Below are 23,192 nucleotides of genomic sequence, written 5' to 3' on the forward strand. Positions count from 1 at the left end.
ATTATTATTATTATTATTATTATTATTATTATTATTATTATTATTATTATTATTATTATTATTATTATTATTATTATTATTATTATTATTATTATTATTATTATTATTATTATTATTATTATTATTACTCTTATTATTACTCTTATTATTACTCTTATTATTACTCTTATTATTATTTTTATTATTACTTTTATAATAGTTAATTAAAGTATTTAAAGTATTTAAGGTTTTTTTTATTTATTATATATGACTAATTTAGTCGACTAGTTAGTCGACTAGACTAAACTAGGCTAGTATTAGTCAACCCCCTGACTAAACTAGGCTAATATTAGTTAACCCCCTGACTAGACTAGGCTAGTATTAGTCAGGCCCCTGACTAGACTAGACTAGACTAAATCCCAACCCTGGACTTATCTGCTAGTGTGGCGTTTGCGGGGCACTTTGCATGCGACGCACCTCACTACCCCATTCAGAGTGGTGGCTTCTCTCCTGACAGTGCATGGCTTGATGAATATCATCACCTGGCCCTCCATCTTCAGTTGTATGTGTGTGTGCTAATGTATGATAGTTCGGTGTCAAAGAGTGGGCTTGTTTCTCCCGGGCTCGTCAACATCGCGAGCGCCCACTTATCGCAAGGGGGACGTCGAGAGAAGGAACAGACGAAGAAGAAAAAACCGCAACGCCAACGGCCAACGGCGCAAAGTCAGCCAATCCCTCTACTCCATCCAACCTGCGGGAGGACGCAGTGGAGACGGATCATGGTCATGGCCTCGAGGTCTGTGTGCCAGTCAGTGCGGGCTGCGTCTCGGTATGCAAGGTACCAGGGGTAAAGAGGGTGGGAAATGGTAAGAATATTCGGATACAAGTGTGCTGAGTGCAATAGCCCAAGAGACAAGACTGGTGTGATGAGACAATGAGAAATCATCGGTGAGGATGGAGAAGAAGAAAGCGTTGTAGAGACCTGGCCAAGAATGATGCACTTTGATCTGTGAGCGCCTCTGCCGCCCAGCACCATCCTCTGGTGTCTCGGACAGGAACGGCTGTAGCTCTGGCTCTGTATCCGCGAGATACGCGATCGCTAGAATCTTCGTAAAGCTGGGGATTTGGAAAAAATAAAAGCACGCCTTTCACCTGTCTTGAAATTCATTAAAGCGGTATACGAGGTTGTTGCTGGGCTCCCTTGCTTGCTTGTACTTCGTACAGCAGGATCCTGGTGATCAAAGACGGATCGGCCCTGGTCCGTCTCGACTCTCGAACAGCTCAAGACAAACAAGCTAGCTCCATCTGGATCATTGTCGTTGTCCTGAACGGAAAATACTCCGAGTCTCAACGGGTAGCCTCCGAGGACTGTGTCGTATTTTCTTCCACGCTGCTTGACGTCTTCAGGCTCTTGTACATTTGGAAGCGTGGAAATGATTGCAAACTGTATGTCCTGTTGATGGAGGTGTCGCAGAAACCGGCTTGGATGTTTGCCGCCAAGTGCGACGTCCAATATCAGACCAGAAATGAGCCCTGTCGCCGAAGTTCTGGCCCATTGAGGCAGGCTCTGTCACTGAAGGCTCGCAGATACGGCCAGGTATCATCTCGAAAATAGCTAGTAGCGGACAATTATTGCCAAATGGGGATTAAGCAATATCATTCCAAAGAATAACACTTCAAAAGAAGGTGATGCAAATGCCGATTGTTAACGTTTCGTCACTCATTCGCCACAAGATGCCACCGACCCAAGTTCCTGTTCGCTCTGGCACGCCAGAGTGCCGTGTAAACCGTTGAATCCGCAGATACTTCGTGGAAGGGCCTGGGAAACTGGGACTGAGGAGATAACAGTGCGTGGCTAGGTGCGGATAGTTACTCAATCGAGCCGCCGTCCGCAGTACGCCAGGATCATTCATGGCTCGATATGCACTAGAGCTCCTCAATTCCAAGTTCGAGTTTCTGCGTGAACAACGCCCGCCTTCAATCCGCGTCGCCCTTGCAGGAGACCCGATGAGGAGGCCTTGATAGCGATGACGCCAGACCAATCACTGACAACCACGACGAAAGAACAGCGGGTCGTTTCAGCGCAGCTCCTCTGAGTGAGGACGGCATGTCTAATTGGACTGTGGTGTGTCTCGCTGGGTAGTGCTGATTTCCCCGCGCTGTGGTGTTCCTTTTTCTTTTTGCCTTCTGCTGCCTCTCACGCCTCTCAACTGTCCCGACCTGGCCAAGGCAGACTGCATATCGAACTGGGGTGGAAAACGCCATTACCATAATACCAAGGGGTGTTGGCAGACTGAAGCTGAAATGCTGAAGGAAGGATGATTCGGGCGCCCATGGAGCCGGTACGGCGAAACGGCCGCGGTTTGCTGAGAATGATACACACCACAGTTATCAATGATGACCGCCATCCCATGCCCATCCCAGGGCATCCCGATTCTAGGCCCAACTATCGGGCGACACCTCGAGTGTGGTGCTGTTTTACTGGCCTGGCGTCTAGTGTCGTCGGCTGGCGTGGTGTGGCGATGGCAAGCCAGCAGGGCTTCTTGACTCGCTCACCGCTTCGGGTACAAGACGTGGGGGACCTGGGCTTCGGTGACCTGGGCGTCCCAAGTTCGAAGCGGCCGGCGCCAGAGATGACCGGTCACAAAATTCTGGTGCGAAGTTTCGTTCTGAATGCCAACTCGGCCCTGGCTCTCGGCCGGCTTCGTTTCCAGAATAGTTCACGACGGAGTACGAAGTAGATGGCTGTGGCTCCGCGCCCGCCCCGCAACCAATGCCGGCCGATTTTGAGGTTCTGTAGCACGACAACGGGCTGAGAAAGGGGCCATCGCAGACGATGAGCAGAGCCATGCATGCCAGTCCAGTGCATTGCAGGCCAAGCGCAGGGCATGTGCAGCCAGAGATTCTCAAGATAGCAGAGAGAGCCGGTGAGATGGCTGGGGGGCTGCGTGGGACCTATTACGGGCAAAAGCAGCACGGGACGAGCTGTCATTGATGTTGTGTCTCGTCAGATGGCTGCGAGCCTGCGACAGGCGTGGCCAGTGATGAGGCCTACGCGCTGCAAGGATGTGGGGATTTTGACATGGCCCCCCGGGCGATGGACAAATTGCTTGCATGGAAGCGAGTGAAGGGCCGCAGAGGGGATCTGTGGATTGAGGTCTGAGATGCCATCACAGTCGCATCCGTATCCGACGTTGAGAGTTGAGTGCCAACGTAGGGATCGTGTACTTCGTAGAGAGCACTGGAGCGAGCGTTGCAGAAGCCAAGGCGGTTGGCCTTGCACTTGCACAATTGCACTTCCCTCGAGGGCATATAGAGTCGGGTTGCAGTCGCAGTCGGGAACTGTGCGCCGAGTGGCATCTGGCTTGTCCACCGAGCTTCACCTTTGCCCTCGAAATACCTTAGCGGGCGGTAGGTGGCTAGGATGAAATGGTCTGTACTTGGAAGTGGTCTAGGTCTTGCTCAAGAACAGGCGCAGCACCACGACCTTCCTGAGGTAGCGTGCTACAGGTGCGTGTTCGCAGGTTTTGGCACGGCCGTCCTTGGTCGTACCGTAACGGACCGGACGTTGGGTGTCCGAAAATACATACAGTCAGTGATGACGGGTGGCGATGGGGACTGAAAAGTTGCGAATGAGGTCTGTGGTGGACTTGGCTAGGAACGGTGACTGCCACACGTGAGCAGGCGTTGATGTGTGAGTTGGTTGACGCTTGATGGATTGGATGGCTCGAGGTGAGGACATTCGGCGTTGTATTCGAGGGTGGTTGGCGGCGGAGGAAGACGGGATGAGATGAGGAGACCAGGAAAATTACCCAACTGTCTAAGGTACGTACCGCATGGAGGAGACGTCGACGTCGAGACGGGAGCGAGTGGGGCATCTCAGACTTAGAGTATGTACGAGTACGTACCCATGACTAAGGAGCGGGACGTACCCATGCTCAACGCTCCCCTTCCTTCTCCTTCCCGTCTCCTCACTTCAACGGGCTACGGAGTACATAAGGTACCTAGGTAGTAAACCTCACCTTTGCGGTTACCTTACCTAACCCTACCTTACCCTTTGCTTACCTTACCTTGCATTGCCTGCCCATATATTCTTCTTACCTTACCTAGAGGTACGACTTGGATCGTTTTAGACGTGGTGGACTTGGCATTTGCACCATAGTCGGCAAGGGCGTACCGCCTTCTTTGTTTCTTTTTCTTTCCGTTTGTGAACAAATGAGGCTTGTTTTAGTGGTCTGCAACCGCTGCGTCCGTGTCCTCCATCCTCGGCACCTACACGTGTATTCGTAGTATCTACGATTCGCGAATACCCAGGTACCTTGCTTACCGCAGGTAGTAGTCGTGGGTACAATTAGTGTACCGTAGGTTAGTGTGGTAAGGTTCCTTGGCTTCACGATGGAACCGATCATGACTCTGTTGCAAAGATTCAATGTTGCAAAGAACGCGGGATTGGGGCTTGGGCTGGATAAGCAGTTGCCGTTTGTTTCCGCCGTCAGAACTTGGTCAGGTAAGAGAGATGGGTTGTGTCTGCACAATTGAGTTTCAAAAAATGCTACCAATCGCCCAAATTAGAAGCATTCGAGTCTTCCCATCTCCGGACCGAGCATCACCCGCAGCAGCAGGATGGCATCCAACAAGACTCGAGATGGATCCTGGATTGCTTCGCTGCAGGATGCGTGCTGTGCTGTGCTGTGCTGTACACTACGGTCGTTGTACGTTGCATTTTGCATTTTTGCAGGCCCTGCTTCTCCTCTTCCCCCTCCTCTCCCCCTCTCTCCAGCCTCTCTCACAGAGTTCCCCTCCCCCGTCCCAGCCCAGGTGCCTGCGTACTAGAATCTGCATGAGATCTATCTTTTCACGTTGCTGCCGGGGTCTGACCTTTTTCCGTGCTGCACCTCGATGGAATGGGGCAGCTACAGGGACAGAGGCACAGAGGATGGTCTCACTCAATCCCGATGCCCATTACAATCCCAGCAACATCACGGTGCACAGCAGCCAGGGCACCTAATCCTACACCCACCATGGTTTCTTTTCCTCCGTTCCTTTCCAATAGCCCGCCTGCAGCTTGCCGACTAGGCAGTTGTCTATCCTCAAATGTTTCCTCTGTGGAGGTTGCGGAGATGGAGGAAGAGAGGGGGAAAGGTGATCATGCTGTCCGTCACTTACAAACCAACCGTTCTAAACTTACAGTGACCATGAAGCCAGCCTGCCTATGCTTATCGTGGCTCTGCTTTAGCTCAGCCTGGAGGAAGCGGGCTTCTCGATGCTCATTCGCCCTTCCGTTTCAACACCATTCCTCAAGCCCCGGTGTGTTGCTGGGTCCTCCTTAACTAACCCATGTGCATGGTTGGGTCCTGGAATGGCCCCCTCCATTAACGGCCACGAACCTTTGGTCAGAAATCAGCGCAGAACCACATGGCACCATCCAGGCCATACAATCCGCTCTCTGGGAACCCAGCTTGGGCAGCTTCACATCAAGCCTGCTCAGTGTCTCCCCATGCTGACCGGACGTCGAAACAGACAACTGGTCAGAGCAATTAAGATGAGGCTGTTTAGGCTGCCCGGATGCCTGTAAGTGTACGAGGAAAGAAAAAGCTCCGAGAGGATCGGTCGGTGTCTTGGTCGACCCGACAAAACAAGCCCTGTCTTTCTCCCTCTCTCTCTCCGAGTCTGTCTCTCCCGGTTCCGACTCCGACTGCCTCCACAGTCCACACGTTGCGATCCGGCGATGGTGACAGCCGCGCTGCATCCGTGGACTCGTGTCGTTGGATTTCGATGTTGATGATCCTTGATGGGTTGTCACTCTAACTCATCCTCGGTCGTTTGTTTCGAACCTAGATTCTATCTATTCTTTCCCTTCTGCCATCCCACCTCGTTCTCGTCATCGGCATCCCGAAAGCCCTTGTGCAACCAATCGATTGCAGACGGATAGATCAGGAAACAACGTACACAAACTGCCCTGATGGACGATACCGTCCCTGGACCTTGTCTTCTGGGTGTATGGTGCAGTGTACACTCCACAGTTTGTGTATGAGAGGGAAAGAAAGTGTGTGTTGCCATACCTGACCGGACTTTACCTGACGTAAGGTAAGCTTCCGTGCCTGACCTGAGAGACTAGAGTGGAAGAAGGTCCAAGTCTGTCCTTCCACGTTGCTATTCCCAGCCTTCTCCCGATGCCGCCATGATCCTCTCAGGTCTTCTTCCACGTCGCTCACCTGTCCTTCTATCTGATCCAACACCAACGCCAACACCGCAGCCAACGCCGGTACACCGATATCAGCACCAAGCATCAAGAACCAAGCACCAGCACCGACACCAACAGCAGCATACCGCTTATGCCGGGCTAGCCAGTCCCATCCAGCCAAGTCAAAATTTAGAAACATCACAACGTCCTCCAATGGCTACCCGCAGACGCTCAGGTACCGCAGGACGCCATGCACACTAGACACAGACACACAACACACGCTCCCTCATTCACACACCCCTCTTTTCCTCTCGTCTGCTCACCCCCCTGTTCCTGGTCCTGGTCCTGTTCCTGTTCCTGTTCCTGTTCCTGAGTCTCTTCCACTCACCTCTCTCTCTCTCTCTCTCTCTCTCTCTCTCAGTCTCAACTCTCAACTCCTCACAATTCTCCCGCTCAGAAGCCAAGGCCTTCACCCGCCCGCCCTCGTCTCGTTTTTTTGTCTTCACCCCCCCCCCTGTTCATGGACCCCGACACACAACTCAACCTCCGAACGCTCCACCCAGAGATCCACCTCTCCACTGTCTTGAACCTGATGCGTTGTGTGCAGCTCGGTTCGTTCGTTTCTTCCCACTCGTCACGGACGGTTTCTCTTGACCACAGACACCACCACACTAGGCACAGGAACCCGCAACTGACCACCACCATTCTCTTTGGCTCTTCTCTCACACATTCTCACGCACACACACATACACACACACTTACTCGCTCTCAGCTTCTCGCCTCCCCCCTCCTCCTACACACGCGCACACCACACTAAAGCATCTCGACATCCTGTCCTGCATCACGGATCATGGCCACACCCCCGGAAAGGCCCCATAATATCCTTGCGGGATTATTCACATGCCGTCGTTCCCAAGCGGGTGCACGGTTGTACAGCTTATCCCTACCCTGTCTCTCAGTCTCTCCAAGCACACTCTTCCTCGTCGTACGGAATAGGTATGCACCAAGTTGTGTGTACATGTCTATGTGCGTGGTGTATCCGCACGTCGTAGCTGCGTGGCTGCAAAGGTGGCCCAAGGTGCCACCGCCCGTCAATCTTTACATCGTTTCCATGTCAGTGCTGCCGCAAGTGCCGCATCCAAGGAACCAGGTGCTCTCTACTACGTTTCCCACCCCTACATGGCAGCTATATACATAACCCCAGGACAGCCGCCCACTATCTTCTGTATTCGATCTCCGCGAGCCTCTCTTCCTCGTCTCCAACCCTTCCCCTTCCCTTACTTGAAGGTCTCCAGCATCAACCGGCTCCCAACGTCAATCTTGGAGTCGTGGAACCTGATCTCTGGTCTGTCTGTCATCCTGACCTGGTGCCGAGATCATTCACCCAAACTGTTTGTCACCCTTTCCTATAATCTCTTATTTTCCTTGAATGTCTATTTGTCGGTTTGTTCCTATTACGGAAGGCCCTAAAAGCCCAGTGGTGCAAGTTGTACATGGCGCTCGGCAACATTTGAACACTGGCTTGTAATACGAACATTGGGTTGTTCCATTTGTTATATCGGGCTGGCCCATCCACGCCGAAACGGCATATAATACCTACTGGACGATGTCGACGACGAAACTGCTCTCAACGGTGGTTTGGCTTTCCAGCCTCTCGTTACCTACCAGAGCCTTGGATCGAAGAGACGACTTTACCGATTTCGAAACTGAGGAGGAAAGACAGGGCAAGGGCAAGGGCAAAGGAAAAGGAAAGGGAAAAGGCAAAGAAGGTGTACCGAATGTTCCCGTCACGACACCCGGACTCGACGCCCTGCCTACAACCGGAACCGATCCTACGCCTGTCCTCGGGCCTGGGACAAACAATGGGGATCCAAACAATCCCAACAATGGAGGTGTGACCTGGCTCAACCCTGGCACTGAACACTCAGTCTGCGATGCCTTCACCCATCTGCCGTTTTTATCACACCGACGATCTCATCCGAGCCCCCGCCTTACCTCACCTGACTGACTCTTTGGACACCTCCGGACATTTCCTTTCCGTTTTGCTCTCACTTGACTTACATGTAAATTGTATAAAGAGCTAACACATCTTCACAGCACCTCCCCCTAACGAAGAACCGCCCCCTCCTCCGGAAAACCCTCAGGTCCCGGAAAACCCTCCAAATCAGGATCCCCCTCCACCCCCTCCCCCACCAGAGGAACCACCGCCGCCGCCGCCGCCTCCTCCAGAAGCGCCTGCTCCTCCGCCTTCGCCTCCGTCTCCGCCTCCGTCTCCCCCGGCGCCTACCACCACCTCGGTTGAGAGTCGAAGGTCAACGACAACTCCACGATCTAGTCCCGTAGTCTCAACTTCGAGACCTCCGGTGCCATCTGTCTCGTCTTCTCCAACCCCAATTCGCTCGTTTCCTCCACCGGTCTTCTCACAGCCGAGTGCACCCCCACCAAACTTTCCCCAGCCGTTTCCACGACCAAGCTCAACACCAAAGCTTCCTCAGTCAAGCTCAGCGGCATCTCTCATTGTTGTACTTCCGCCGCCAACTTCAGCTCCACTGACCACGTTGCCGCCACCTGCTCAGCCGACTGATGCTGGGAGCAGGAGTTCAAACCTCCCGGCGCCAGCTGCACCAAGCTCAACCTCTTTGACTGACCAGCACGGCGCCATGAGCGGAAATAAATCGCAGGGTATTGAGGGCAACCGTGGCCTTGTGGTTGCTCTGAGCACTGTACTCTCTGTGCTTGGAGTGATCATTATTATCGGGGCCATCTTTCTCTGCTACCGTTACCGCCGTGGCCGCCTGCCATTCAGCCGCCGGGGCAACAGCCCGATTGATGATGAGGAGATCGAATCGTGGAAGGCCTGCAGGACAATTGAGAAATGCACGACCGTGGTCGTGGATAAACATGACTCGGCCGGTTCTATTCGCAAGCCAGCCAGCGTGATCGTCTATCAAAATCACAACCAGCACCAGCCGCGCCCTTCAACAGATACCGCACCTCGCTCTCTGTATCACAAGCGGAGCATGGACAAGAAGAGTATTGATATCCCTCAAACTCCCGTTCTCGCACGAGCCCCAAACGCCCGCGTTGGCCTCACTGACGACGCCGTCGAGGGTGACCTCGCCTTCCTTCCATCCCCCAAGCGACAGAACTCCAGACTGTCCAAGTTGCCGTCCCCTCGTCATGGCAGACATCGCAGCTCTCGCAGCAGCGCGAGTGTCGGTAGTCTGCGCGAGCATTGGTATGGCTACCACACCGACACAGAAATGTCTCCCCGCCCTTCGGTGGACCCTTACTCCCGGATGCCTTCTTCGGCACACTCGGATGGGAGGCACCAGCGGGTTTACTCGTCTCCCTCGAACCCTCCGAGGCTTTCACTTGATGAGGAATATCACATGGGTGGCCTCTCCCCACGCCCTTTCCTACGGCAATCAGAAATTGGTCTTGCCGTAGGCTGAAGTTACGATTCACGATTCTACGCCGGTCTATGAGACTTCTCTAACACCGAGCCTTGTCTTACAACCTACCTTGACGATTCTTGCAGGAAATCCTTCGCAACGAACCCTGCGGATGACAGGAGCACGCCACACGCTAGGCTACGACATTCGTTTCAGCCCTCGCGCTCTTCCCGCGGGACTGGAGAGAAGTGCGGGGTGTGCTATCGCGCGGGACTTTTTGTTTCATGTCCCGATGGATGGCAGCATATCTCAACTCCCCATGTGGCTTAACACCATCACGAGGGTGGTGGGTGAGGCCAGCCGTATCAAACTCAGAATGGAAATTCATGGCTCAACAACCCTCCCCGCCACCATTACTCTTCGGGCTTTCTTCGCGATGCCCTCTTCACAGTGGCACGCAAGGCTCGGCGGACGCATCTGATGCGACCCAACTCCCCTCTTATGTTCCTCTTAAGTGAGCGAGCATCATGACGCTTGATATTGCTACATCTGGCAAGAAGCTTCGATGTCTGAAACGACATCTTTTTTTCCCTTTAATCTTGGCTCATTGGAGTCACACATGACGGAATGGTGATGGATATACCCACATGACAAACGGTCTACTTGAAGCTGCAACGCAGTCCATTTTCTATATTTAAGTCTCTAAATACTTCGTCGGGCAACCAAACTTAGCTCCGAAACAAATTCAAATACAAGCCATATACCAAAGTTCCACGGTCTAGATCTCAACGTGATTTGCGCGATGTATATGAACCCGAGGTGAACCGCGCCGGTGGCAATATGAAGTCGTGGCTTCAATGGCGCCGACTACTCTGAGAGGCCACAACGAAGAGGTTGTCACAATGTCAGAACGGAAGCTTTTTGCGTGCGCGAACGATAGAGCAGAGCGCGGTTGCTCTGCTCACCATCCCATCTTTAGGCGGCAACCCTCACATCGACGTCGGCCACGCTGCTGACAAGACCCAAAAGTTCCCAAGAATCGCTGGTGAAACGCGGAACAAGGAGCATGGGGGTGAGAGGTGGTGCTAGGTACTCCCACCTCAGCAATCCGAAAGAAGAGAAGGAGACCTTTCAATACAAATAGGTGCCGGGACTTGACTGACTGACGGGTGGGAGGGAAGGGGAGGGGAGGGGGAAAAGAAAACCAAGATTTCGTGGCCAAGGTTTCGATGACACTCTGGTGTCGTGTTCATGGTTTTCCGTTCTTGCTCGCCGTGCCCCCCTCTCCCCTCCCCTACCACGGCGCTGACCACATTGCGACACCTGCCATCCCAGGATGACGGGCACGATGGCAGGCGGGACAGGTGAAACGCGAATGCTTTTTTTTCTTCTCCTTCCCCGCCGCGGCGCCGGCGTGGGTGTTGCAACACAAAATTGGCACATCGGGGACGAACGCGAACCGACGGGAGGAAGTCTGGAAGAAGGGCGGGGAAGATGTCCGGTCGTGGGTATGGGGGCTATGAGGTGATGAGGTGAAGGATTCGTCTTTAACTTTTGAGTGGTGTCTTCGCATTTAGACACAGACACCTGAGATGCTTCTGTGCGTCATTTGATCGTCACAACTTTTGGTTGGTGAATGCCACTATCGACTTGAAGGAATCGGATGGAAGTTCGTGAAGAGGGCTGCGGCGTGTCGTGTGTATTTGTCGGTTCATCATTACCCAGAGCGAGTTGGTATACTTATACGTCGCGACTGTACAGTTCTTTCATTCCATCTTCTTTGCTTGGTTTGTATTATTCCCTTCGTCGTGATGTGAATTTCATTCGTTCGGGGAAAAGGAAAGCTGTCCATCTTCGGAGCTATCGGGGGCAGCTGAATGGAGACAGACTCCTCATCCCTCGGATGTTTCTTACTTTTCACTTTTTTTCCTCTCTTTCGAGTCTTCTGACACCTGTCATGACGTCTTTTTTAGGTGTAGTTCACCTCGGTTTCTGATGACTGGACACTTTTCTCCGCGTGCGCGCGTCTTCGTCGTGTCATATCTGCGGGTTCACGATTTATTTCGGATGTTTGCGGGGAGAAGGGAGAAACATGGGAAGCAGGGGGAGGTGTATGGAGGCGAATTTCTGAGCTTTGGGAGTGTGCAATGGTTCTAGATTCGTAAGTTGGGGCAGGACAAATTGGGGACGGGGGTTACGGGAGGTGTAGTGTGAGGTGCGAATAGCAGGGTCAGGGAAGATGCGAGATGTCCTGCCATCCCGCTGCTATTGGGATGTGCGTTGATGGTTGTAATGGAGATGGGCGGTGATGTGACTTGAGTTCCGTCGAACAAGGTTGGCAGGCCGAGGTCAGTGTGGTAGATGGATGTGTGTGAAGATATCGGTCGTTCTTCTCGGCTACCATGCCATCGAAGAATTCCAAAATTGGATTCCTTGTGAATAGCTCTTTCGTGGGTTTAGTCTCTTCTCATACTACCAGGCAGGTACGTTTGTAAGGTTCAAACGAGCTGCCAACAAACAGTTGACTTCAGCTTAGATGGCCCTATTGGGCCCAATCATGGCGATTTACCTTTCTAGGCGTAAAATTATGTCTGAGGCCGAGAATCACAGGAGCCACAGTCTGAGTTGTTCATGCTCACATTAATTAGCAGTGAAATAATGAGTGAGTAAACTGAGTGTCATGAGTGAGTGAGTGTAATGAGCGAGAGTGTTAGATGAGAACGGCGAGTGAGTGAAGCCATGATATGAGAGAATGACAGATGCACTTAACGCGTCTGCACCTAAAAGCGGGTCCAGTCGCGTCCACTGGACCACAAGACGCGCTGACCAACGACGACAGCGCACCTTAACCACTCGTTGTCCTGCCCACCACTTCGGGAACCGTCTCTCGAATCTCGAAGGGTTTTGATTCCACCTCATCTGGCGGCAGTGAAAGGGTCTGCTCGGCTACCTCGATAACTCAATTGGCCCTATTGCAGCAGCTTGGCAAGCTTAAGTATCCCCTGGTTCTTCGACAAACCACGGCTCATCTCGAGGGGCTTATCGCATGTTCCCTGCACATGAAAAACTTCAACATCTCGACTCACGGCCGACAAAATACAGTGAAATAAACAGCTCTTGAGGCCAGGGAAGGACGAGATCGGGCACTCCTTCATCGAACCCACGCGAATTCATGAGAAAGACGAGGCTTTTGAGGCCATCAAGCTAAGAGAAAGGGTCCAGGGGTGGTGTATGGAGTACAGATACAACTCCATTTCCTCCCAGTCTTTCTCCACAATAAATCCCTCCTAGCACCCGCTACCTCATTACCCTACTCAGTTCTCGACCCTCGACCTTCTCACTCGCTCTCACAAATCATGCCTCCGCGCAAAAGCGACGCGAGCCGGAGAAGCGACGTATCCAACGCCCGCTTCATCGTCATGGACGAGGAACCTTCCACCTCCACCACGCCGGCCAAGGCCGCGGCGGCACCCGCTACCGCTGCCAACGCCGCCGGCACCCCGTCGTCCGCATCGGCAGCCAAGCCCTCCTCAGCGACGCCATCCAGTGTGCCTGCGCCGACGCCCGACTCTGCTGCCGCCGCCGCCGCGGCAAGGTCGACGCCGGCGACGACGGAGAAGAAGGAGAGTCAGACGCATGACAAGATGGCCAAGGCGGATAGGGATGCTCTCACAATCGAGGTAAGAGGGGAAATCCGTGTGATGCTGGCGACAATGTGCTGGGCTTGACTAATTATAACGTAACCCGTAGGATCTCAGCTTGCCCAAGTCCATCATCACCAGGCTGGCAAAGGGTGTCCTCCCGCCTCAGACCCAGATTCAGGCCAATGCCGTCTTAGCCATGGGCAAGAGCGCGACGGTGTTCATCAACTACCTAGCTTCTCAGTGCGTCAAATCTCTCTTAGTCACCATGAGATTCTTTGTCCAAACAGGCAGCAATGGCGTCCAGGAGCAGAGTCCATCTTTGTCTCGCATGTATGAAGCTAACTCATATTGTGATTCCTAGTGCCAATGAGATCACAACAAATGCCGGCAAAAAGACTGTCAGCGCTGAAGACGTCTTCAAGGCTCTGGATGACATCGAGTTCGGTTTTCTGCGAGAGCCCTTGGAGCAGGAGTTTGCTAGTGAGTTTGCCCTATCGTTTTGCCCTTGTCACCACTGAGGGTGTCCTTCAAATAAATCGTCAATCTGGACATCGCTACTCTATTTCGCTCATCTAAAGTACGCCATGAGAGACGTTACGACCACTAACTTGAGTCTCAGAATATACCCAAATCCAAAACGCAAAACGCACAAATTACCGCAACAAGGTAGCTGCCAAGAAGGGCGGTGCCGCAGCCGGGGCAGCAGGCACAGCATCAGCTGATGCATCCCTCCTCTCCAACCCCGACGACAGCGTCATAACCGCGACATCCACAGACACCGCCCCCCGCTCAAAGAAGGCCCGTGTAGACGACTCGGCCATGACCGTTGATGAAGAGGCCGAAGACGCAGAGACAGAGCCGGAGGAGGAGGCTGAGGAAGAGGAAGACGAGGAGGCGGACGAGGAAGAGGAAGAAGAGGATGATGACGAGGACGAGGAAGGCAGTAGTGAGGAGATGCACGATGCGCTGGAGACGAAGGAGGGCGAGGGTAGTGACGTCGATGAGGCGCTGGACGGGGACGAGAGTGACTAAAGTCTCGTGATAAATCTCCTATTTTGGGGTCGACGAAGAGAATCTGAACATTGGTGAGGAGGACATGAGGTTACCTAGCGTGATGAAGGCAAGAAAAAGAACGGGCTGCAACAGGGAGCTTCGGCCCCGGTTTTGGGTCATGGAAGGAAAGTAATGCGAATGATTCTTTTGATAATACACATAGTTCGGTGCAAAGACGCCTGTAAGAGAATGCGATGCTGGTGCCCCTTTGTCATTCGTATCGGCAGTGTGTCGGCTAGGCATGGACTCTCAGCCTCTTCGTAAGAGCTGGCGAACGATATATCGCGGCGGCCCGGCCCCCTTCCTCGGAGATCCGCCTTTCAGTAACCCCTAGATCACGGTTCATCTGTACCGGAAGGAAACTACACTCTCACAAGTCTGCTACTAATCTACGAACCTCCATGCCGGTAGGCTCATCGTCCGTTCAATAGTCCTTTCTGTAAGAAGACTGTCCACCCTATTAGCACTCAAGTGTTACGACTTCAGCCTCATCCCATGAAGAAGAGCGAGAGTTAAACACGTGTATACGCCACCCCCACAGGAAGCTCTTTACGACAGCAACCGTTAACATGATAAAGGCTCTAGTATATGCGTAGAGAGGAAGTCGTGATGTCAACAAGATACCAAGGGCAGAAGAGGCCGACGGTAATACTCAGAGATTATGGAACCTATTAGACACCAGAGTTTATAGTTGGGGAGTTCCATGGTGATATGTCGTACGTACGAGCCGTATACCGTATTCGCCTTTGAGCAGCCTCGAAAAGAAAAGCGTACATCAACGTCATGATCGCGCCATGGTCGATGTCAGTAAACATCGAGGGTTGCAAACGCCGACTGTAAAACACTTAAGTCCTAACTCAACTTCAAGGCACTATGTTCCGTCTCTTCGGATGACATGCGAGAAAAGCAAACAATAACGCCATATCGCATTTCCCTCATCCTCTATGATGCTTGGATCACACACACACTTCTTTTGTACACAGACACCCGAACATGAAATACTGCTTTTGAACCAAAGCGACCATTTGATCCCATCTTTTCCGTTTTGACCTGCTTTTGTTTCCGCCCTTTCCGCCATTCCTTCTTCAGCATTTCCTAACTTGGTGTTTCGATGGACGGTGCCCTCTTTCATCCCCAACAGTTCCTCCGGCTCGCCCCTGGTCATCGCTGTCCATGTTCTATTCTATTGTCCATCCTTCCTCTTTTACACATGAGAAGGAACCGGGGGGTTGGGGGATTAGAAAGGTAATAAGAGCCCCCATATCTCCTCACCACAAAGACGAGACGAAACGGAAAGCAGGAGCAAACAACCCTCGTGCACTTGTAGTCACATAGTAGAACCTATCGCAACTTCGGAGGCGGCTGATCGATAGTAGAAAGGCACGTCGGGTCCGACGAGGCTTCCGCTTTCGCCGGGCGGTTATCTCATCTTCAGCCTTGCCGCCACACTGACTCGCATTGAGTCCGTTGCAATTCATCCTCGCCAACATCACCCCACTACCATCAATCACCACACGCCACCACCTTTCCACCAAACACCCTTCACCATAGATCCTCCCATCTCTCTCTCTCTCTCTCTAGCTCGCGCGCGCGAGCGGCACCCCGCACCTCAGTTTTCCACTCCGGATCTCTGGGCCTCAGCCCACCCTCTCGACCGTTTTCGTCGCCAACTCTCAAACGGCAGACGCACAAAGGGTCCGAGAAAAGATCTTATACCTCACGACAGCGGCGCGGCGCTTCCATGAGACATCCATCGCCAACGGGCTTTTCCTTCCGATTATCATCTTATCCTCTCCCGAAAGTCCCGAAGACGTGGTTCTCTCTTTACACATTTGCCATGCCTCTTTCTCTGCGCATTCGCACATTTTACACACCTCTCTCCCAACGGCTCCCCCCCCCCCCCCCAACCCCAACCTTGTTCTCCGCCTAAGGAGCCGCATCTTCGGTATCGTCAGCTTTCATTACACCCTCCCACACGCCCTTGCTCTCTTACTCTTCTCTCCCCAGGCGGGTTTTTCCTTCATCGCGTATTCTTTCCCACACTTTTCCGGTCACACTTTTCACCTAACCTCCCCCAAACAGAGCATGCGCCAAAAGGCGCTCCTGTGACTAGTATCCAGGGGAGAACTCTATCCAAACCTCAAGGCTCTTTTGCGTTTTTTCTTTCTTTCTCTTTTTCTCCCCCCTTGCGAGAGTTATGGAAAATGTAATCCGTTCTTGTCGGCACCTTGGATCGGCAGTGACAAAACCCCCGTACACAAGAAAAGTATCCTTCCCTTTCTCTCTTGTAAACCATTGTTGAGATTAATATTCGAAAGACACGCAGTTCATCCACCTCCTAATGTCTGAGAAAGTTAACCAAAAATAATGGACAAAGAATCAATCGTCCAACCACAGATTAAGAGTAACGAGAGTAACCGTGGTGTAAGAGCACATGGAGAACAGTGTACACCACCTCGGTACCCTGTCCCTCCCCTACCTCCCCCTCCTTGAATACTCCTCCATCTCTCCCCGGCCCCCCTCATTAAAAGAGTCCGAACTAGTTACCCAAAGCAAACCCATCCTTTATAACGGAAACGGGAAGGGAGGAGGTAGTAGAGGACGAAAAAGAGGACCTCCGGTTTCGGATTCTAATCCTCTCCTCCCTCGGCCGAGAGGGTTGAAAAGGGGAGGGTTGTTCTGCCTCAAGGCACGTGTGAGAGGGACACTCAGAAAGAGGGAGAGAGAGAGGAAGACTAGACCACATGTCCCAAAACATCCCACATCACATTCACCAGTCAACCTTCTTTCATCACCTTGAACTATCTTCCCGTTGATCCCGGACGACAGAGGCGATGTGGAAGGGGGGCCTACCTACCTACATAGCACATACCTCAGAATACTGGCGGTAAAGCGGCAATGATCTGTTTGTCGGGGAGGAGGGGGAGAGGGAGGTGTACGCCTAGGGACAGAAAGATCAGACACAGGTTTCCAAAACCTGCCCGCGGCAGTGAGTTAATGGACTGAAGAAGAGTACACAGACCCTTGTCTCACAACATGCCGGTCTTCGTCCCGATAACGAAGCCTTCCTTCTACCATGGAGAAACTCAAAGTCACGACCAGATGGCACATGCATCCTCCGGGGCACGCTGTTACCGGTCACCCTCGTCCATGCTTTAAATAGTTGTCCCATCTGAGCCGAGAGAAAGAGAAGGGAAACAAACGTACAGGCGCGCTGCAGACGCAGGTTAGGCAGTAACGTTGATAGTAAACGTGGGCCGCAATATTGAAAGGGAAAATGGAAAAAAACGTATTTGCATTAAAGAGAAGAAAATCAGAAAGCAGCACTATCCTCCAAGTGTCCAAATGTGTCTCCAAACGGCCACCCCCATCTCATCTCTTGTCCGCACCGTCCGCCCGCCCGTCAGTCGTGCAACCGAGTTGTACAATCAAGAAACAAGGACAAACAAAAAGGATCCCAGACGAACAAAAACCAAACACGAGCCATAGGTGTTCGATCGACACGGCCCTCATGCAATCCAATCCCAGAGAAGCCTCCCTGCCACTGCCACTTTGCCGCGGAAGAAACGAAACAAATCCCACCCCGATGCCGGATCATGGCGCTTCCTGAGTTCCTGGTTAACCAAAACACGACGACCAATATCGAGTTTCACCCAAGAGCAATACACACACAACTCCATCGATGCTGCCGTATCGGCCGACACAAAGATAAAACAAGGCCAAAATCATTTGACCGCCGACATGCAGACTGGAAAGGGTCCTCGCCCATGTCAAGTGCCCCCTCCAAGGACGACCCAAAGCGCTTTCGCTGCCTTTGTAAAAAGGGTGCACCCTGGATTGTGGGTAAACCTTAAAACCATATTGTAACTTGTCCTCCTCATGGTTCTTCGCTTTCGTGATAACCTTGACTCCCTGTCAGAGAAGGGCCCCGTCATACCTCACGGGCCATATCGATATCAGAACACACCAGAACGTAAGTGTCCTTCAACGTGAGAGATGCTCTTGGTCTTGAGCATGAAAGCTCAGGCTCCAAGGATCCCAAAGAACTGGTACTGTGTATGGCCTCGCGGCTACACCTTCCTCATTCGATGAGCTCAGGTGCTGCTGAGTAACGAGGCTCAATACTGCCATATTCGTTAACATTGCCGCGGCAGCTAATGTGGCTGAGTGATGTGTATTCAGTTTCGCGGCGATGTGAACGCGTGGACGTGGTATTCGTGTGGTATCGTGTATTCGAGAGGATGAGAAGGACTAACTAAAACAGCTCGTGAAGCGAAGCGAATCGGTGATGGAGGACGGCGATGGTATCAAACTGAAGTCGGAGGTGCCCGTGTGCCAACGGCGAAAGAAATCAAAAACAGTCGAAACAGAAAAAAAGGTGTTCATGGGTGATGATGAGTCTGAGAGAATCGAATCCAACAATGATCAACAGAAAAGAAACAATGCATCCTCCCTAAGATGCCAGAAACTTTGACTAAACCACGAATAGAGGCGCGTTACAGTGAAAAGACCATTCCCTCCGCCAAGGAGCTGAGCCCCTGTGTTCCTAGTTCCCCACTACTCCTCTATCCATCCTTCTCGGCCAAAATGCTGTACGAAGACTGACAGGTCCGCAGCCCAAAAGCACATAGCCTCCACCGAACTGTATGCTTGGGTATCCTTCAGAAGGGCAGCAAGGCTGCCAAACCGGCGAAAGCCAGGGAGTAACCGCCGCCTATATATATCAAAGGGACAAAAAAGTGTAGTTGGCATAACGCTGTTTGTTGTAGAAGCGAAATTGCGACTTGAACGGGGTCATCGTGTTTCGACTCTCTTCTCCGGTCCTCATTGAGGTTGGTTCGACCACCATTGGGCTGGCGTTTGCTGGTTGGACCAGGCCTGTGTCACGGCCGGAGATCCCTGGTTCGGCTGGGGCATATACTGACGCGGGGTTTGGTCTGTCGGGTAGATCCCTTGGCCGGCGGCACCATAACTCTGACCCATGCCTGGCATTCCCGAAAATTGCATACCCGGCTGCACGCCGCTGGTTGCATGTCGCAGTTGGGGAGCCGGCGACTGCTGATGCGGCTGCTGGCCCTGTGTCGTATAGCCAGAGTAGTTATGTTGTTGAGGAGCCTGCTGCGTCTGGGGCCACATTTGACCAGTCCCTGGGTAGTGATAGCCCTGGGCACCCTGAGGCATGCTGCTCGCACTCCCGGCTGCAGGCAAAGTCGTCGGCTTATTGTTCTTTTGGGCAGATGGCTGAGCCATGCCTCTCATTGGAGCCTGGCTGATGGGATTCTGCGCATGGATCGATTGAGAGTACGGCGGGGCTGTCATCATCATTTGAGGACTTTGGTTGGGCACAATGCCTGACTGCGACGGCATATTGCTCGCCGTAGTGTGCGGCGATTGTGTTGCTCGGGTAGCAGGAACGGCGGCTTCGCTGGTGGCAACATTTTGGACAAGATTCGTCGACTGGGGCTGCTCATGCGGCCTTCTCCAAATACCCTGGAGGTAGTCGCCTCGCATCTCCCGTTGCTGGTTGAGAGACCGGTTGTACTCGGCAGCGTGGTGGGCCTGGGCATGAACTTCTCCAATCTGAGCAGGTCGAGTTTGATCCTGGTAAGCCGGGCCGGTAATTTCCTGACGTGGACCTCCCTTGAGAATTCCGCTATAGTCGCGAGGGCGGTTGTCACTGAGCTCTGATCCTAGTGTTATCACGGGCATTCTGGTCGTGGTTCCGGTTGGCGCTCCAAGCATACCTGGTTGGACGATTTGGGGTTGAGGGGCGCCGGGGAATTGGCTGGGTGTGTTGCTGTAGACGATCTCACCGTGAGGGCCACCCAGCAGGACCTGGTTCTGCGCCTCGGCTGCGGCTTCCCTGGCCTTGGCTGCTCCAGGACGCTTTTCGCCAGCGGGGTCGGCCTCTGTGAATCCTTGTTTACGGGCCTTTGTCTCCCAGTAATCATCCCGAACTCTTCTACCGTTGACAATGACGCGACTTCCAAACTGGCGGAACATGGATCGGGCCGTGACAATGGCAATTTGTCGTGATCTGTAAGAGAATGGCAGAATCTCCTGGCTGACGAGGTCGTCCTTCTCGGGTTGGCTGGCAATGATCTTGAAGAGCGACCTATTCTTGTTGAAAAGAAGGTAGGAATCTCGGTATCCCAAAACCCTGGCGCATTCAGTCGCCAGCATGAAAAGCTTATCCCCACGGTTGGGAACTAAGAAAGTTCGGCATCTGTATTCGCGGCCGCCCAACAACTGGCCATTGGGCATCACCTTCTTCTCTCCAAACTCGTCGATTTCTCTCGGGAGGTACTCGTCGCCGGCGGGGTTCAGCTGGTCGGTGGTATGATCTCTCACTGTAGGGAGAGCTTTCAAGGTAGTCTTTGTTGGTGTCGTCTTGGGCGGAGGCGAGGCCTGCGCGGGCGCGTAATTGACGGCGGCTTGACCCCCAGGCAGCGGCGCGCTCTGGTTCTGGGGGGTTTGCGGTGGTGGAATATTTTGAGGCATGTTGGCTACTGGGGCCTGACCGGCAGTCTCGGAAATGGCACCAGATGATTTGGACTTGGATGACTTCCCACGTTTTCTCGGGTTGGAGTCACCTACAAAGATACTAGTGTTAGTTTGTATCGCGTTGCGCGCGGCGGGGAAGGAAGCAAGAGGTTACACGCGCGACTGGTGAACAGTACAAGCATGATGGGGAAAAGTGAGATTCTGCATGGGAAGGACATACCGGCAATGCCTGCGGATGGATTTCCCTGGAAGTTGTCCGGGGAGCGGCTTCTTTTGATGCCGCGAGTGCTTGCGTTGAGCAGGTCTATACGATGATCAAAGCCGTCAGCATAATGTTATGGCAGGACAATTGTGGTAAGAAAGGTCATAGCCATGGCTCAAACAGGCGAAGGGGGGGCGCGCAAGTGGTAGTTGCGCATGGAGAAATGGTTGCTAATCCGGCCAGGGCCTCGCAGTGGAATGCGATGACGGCTAGCGAGCAGGCTGGGTGGAGGCGGGGGGCTTAAAACTGTGGAGGGGGGCGATGGATAGTGAAATAAGCAACATACCAGGAGAGTTGAGGGCAGCTGGGTTGATTGTCGCACTATCAGCTCCGTTCGGCTGAGTGGAGTACATTGAGCGCGCAAACGTCTCCCGGTAGATTCGTCAAGACAAGATCAGAACAACGAAAGACGTGTCTTGATATAGTTGGATTGCCTTCCGGCCGGGTCGCGGGCGAAGGCGACACTGGGTCTGGGGAGGGTGCGTTGGGTGATGCAGGGCAGGCTTATGCGTGCATATGGTTGGCGCGAAGCTCTGAAATGTCCCTGGCGGAAAAGTATGTCGAGTAACGACGGGTAGGGGGAGCGGCCTGAGAAGAAATCGAAATGGAAGCTTTTTCTTGCCTTTTGTTCGCTCTTCTGAATCCGTACCGCAGGACAGGAATAAGAGGGTTATGGGGGCGTATGGCCAAGGAAACTCTGAACTCTAGATGGAAATGCAAGAGTTGAGTTGCAGCGCCGGTACAACCAAGCCGTAGAACTCAATAGAGTATGGGATAGGGTCTGTGTCCTTGGGGCCCGGGGCGTGACGGGTAGGTAGGTTCTTTGGCGAGAGGGCCTGTGTGTAGCAGCTTTGTAAGATGTGAGGAGGAGAAGCGTGTGGCGAAGATTTGCTGAATTTTCCTCCTCTCGATTTCCACGCGGCAAGAAGTAAAGCCTGTGTGTCTTGCGGCGTCTGAATAGTATGAAATGAAGCTGTTGATGAGCCCTTGTTTACGTGAACAAGGCCGCGAGACGCAAAGAATAAGTGTGGGCGCAGAATCTGAAGGCTGTTGCCGGTGGAGATGCGCGCGTGCGATGGTGAAGGAGGGAAGATGATGGATGGTTGGTTGGAGTTCGCAAAGACGTCGTGTGGTAAGGTATACCTATGGTAATTACGGATAGGATAGACAGATGATGGATGGACGGGGAGAAGTGGGCGACCTGATGAGAACGGCAAGGTCGTGGTACGGAGGGGGAGGGTGAATGGAAGGTGCCTCGTCGAATCGTGCCGTCGGGGTGTGAAGCCAAAGTACCCTTCCCTGAGCAGGCAGCCAGACTGAAGAGTCTGAGAGGTACTTAGAGGAAGTAAGGTAGAGCAGGCAGAGCTGGATGTACCTCTGGGTGTAGCGCGGCCTAGTCGGATGCTTGCGCTTGTCAACTTGCAGCCGAATGCCCTTCTGGGCGACTTCTGTGCTCCTGTCCCCGCGGAGGGTTTGCGCGAGGAGTGTGTGTCTGTGGTAGAGAGGGGTGGGTGAAGGAAAACGCGACTCCCAGCGAATGGAGGGGGTTTCGCAGCCTGGAAGCGACGGGGATTATCTCGTGGGCGAACGGAGTCGGCCAAGTACGATGACGATGGGTCGGAGTTGTCGATTATGTCGTCGATATCAGGGACGGCGACGGCGACAGGATGCTGGTCAGGGTCTCGGAGACAAGTAGACCAGGGGTTCACGGAGCGAGGTTATGCGACGCGACGGTATGCGATGGAATGCGACAGGATGGATGGTGGGAAGCTGAAGAGAGCGAGGTGCGAGGGCGTCGGTATCAACGGCGATTATTAAGAAGCAAAGGAAGCGTCTGTCGGCTGCTTTGTCGCTTTATTATTTGTTCGTACGCAGCATAACAATTTGCGAGGCAGCCTTGTGGATTTCTCGTGGCTATCTTCCGATGGCGTTCTTGTCCTGAGCGTAGGTAGCCCTGCCTCGGTTTGTCCTGGACGCGTCTTGGGAAGCGTGTAATAGAGTGTATCTGCAATTATCGCAGTGACCGAGAAAGGCTGGGCTGTCCAATTTGCTCAGAGCTGTCTGTGTATTGGAGCTGGATCTGGAGTTGGTGTTGGTGTGTGTGTGCCGCCTATGTGTGTGTGTGTGCCGCCTATGTGTGTGTGTGTGCCGCCTGTGTGTGTGTGTGTGTG

The 23,192-nt window shown here is 53.0% G+C and overlaps 7 protein-coding genes across 7 annotated transcripts; 4 read left to right on the top strand and 3 right to left on the bottom strand.

Annotated features, from left to right (window-relative positions):
* Positions 1-561: 561 nt before the first annotated feature.
* CCOS01_16703 (uncharacterized protein) lies at positions 562-849 on the top strand (the record flags this gene model as incomplete). Its single annotated transcript, XM_060464839.1, has 1 exon — positions 562-849. One exon carries the CDS (start codon positions 562-564, stop codon positions 847-849), a length of 288 nt encoding a protein of 95 aa, XP_060304506.1.
* A 1,107-nt stretch (positions 850-1,956) lies between these two features.
* Positions 1,957-2,250, bottom strand: CCOS01_16704 (uncharacterized protein; the record flags this gene model as incomplete). The annotated part of the gene is made up of 1 exon (XM_060464840.1): positions 1,957-2,250. The coding sequence occupies one exon, from the start codon at positions 2,248-2,250 to the stop codon at positions 1,957-1,959; it is 294 nt and encodes a 97-aa protein (XP_060304507.1).
* Positions 2,251-3,633: 1,383 nt separating this feature from the next.
* On the bottom strand, positions 3,634-3,915 carry CCOS01_16705 (uncharacterized protein; the record flags this gene model as incomplete). The annotated part of the gene is made up of 2 exons (XM_060464841.1): positions 3,634-3,811; positions 3,878-3,915. The coding sequence occupies 2 exons, from the start codon at positions 3,913-3,915 to the stop codon at positions 3,634-3,636; spliced, it is 216 nt and encodes a 71-aa protein (XP_060304508.1).
* Positions 3,916-6,255: 2,340 nt separating this feature from the next.
* CCOS01_16706 (uncharacterized protein) lies at positions 6,256-7,215 on the top strand (the record flags this gene model as incomplete). The annotated part of the gene is made up of 3 exons (XM_060464842.1): positions 6,256-6,398; positions 6,622-6,774; positions 6,936-7,215. Coding segments are annotated over 3 exons (576 nt in total), but the record flags the coding sequence as incomplete, so codon positions are not given.
* A 554-nt stretch (positions 7,216-7,769) lies between these two features.
* On the top strand, positions 7,770-9,618 carry CCOS01_16707 (uncharacterized protein; the record flags this gene model as incomplete). Its single annotated transcript, XM_060464843.1, has 2 exons — positions 7,770-8,055; positions 8,261-9,618. 2 exons carry the CDS (start codon positions 7,770-7,772, stop codon positions 9,616-9,618), a joined length of 1,644 nt encoding a protein of 547 aa, XP_060304510.1.
* Positions 9,619-12,914: 3,296 nt separating this feature from the next.
* CCOS01_16708 (DNA polymerase epsilon subunit D) lies at positions 12,915-14,234 on the top strand (the record flags this gene model as incomplete). Its single annotated transcript, XM_060464844.1, has 4 exons — positions 12,915-13,238; positions 13,309-13,442; positions 13,564-13,682; positions 13,822-14,234. 4 exons carry the CDS (start codon positions 12,915-12,917, stop codon positions 14,232-14,234), a joined length of 990 nt encoding a protein of 329 aa, XP_060304511.1.
* Positions 14,235-19,079: 4,845 nt separating this feature from the next.
* On the bottom strand, positions 19,080-21,374 carry CCOS01_16709 (chromatin remodeling complex subunit; the record flags this gene model as incomplete). Its single annotated transcript, XM_060464845.1, has 3 exons — positions 19,080-20,848; positions 20,980-21,063; positions 21,308-21,374. The coding sequence occupies 3 exons, from the start codon at positions 21,372-21,374 to the stop codon at positions 19,080-19,082; spliced, it is 1,920 nt and encodes a 639-aa protein (XP_060304512.1).
* Positions 21,375-23,192: the final 1,818 nt, after the last annotated feature.

The sequence above is a fragment of the Colletotrichum costaricense genome (assembly GCF_030867565.1).
Source record: "Colletotrichum costaricense strain IMI 309622 chromosome Unknown Scaffold_33.1, whole genome shotgun sequence".
NCBI classification, from domain to species: domain Eukaryota; kingdom Fungi; phylum Ascomycota; class Sordariomycetes; order Glomerellales; family Glomerellaceae; genus Colletotrichum; species Colletotrichum costaricense.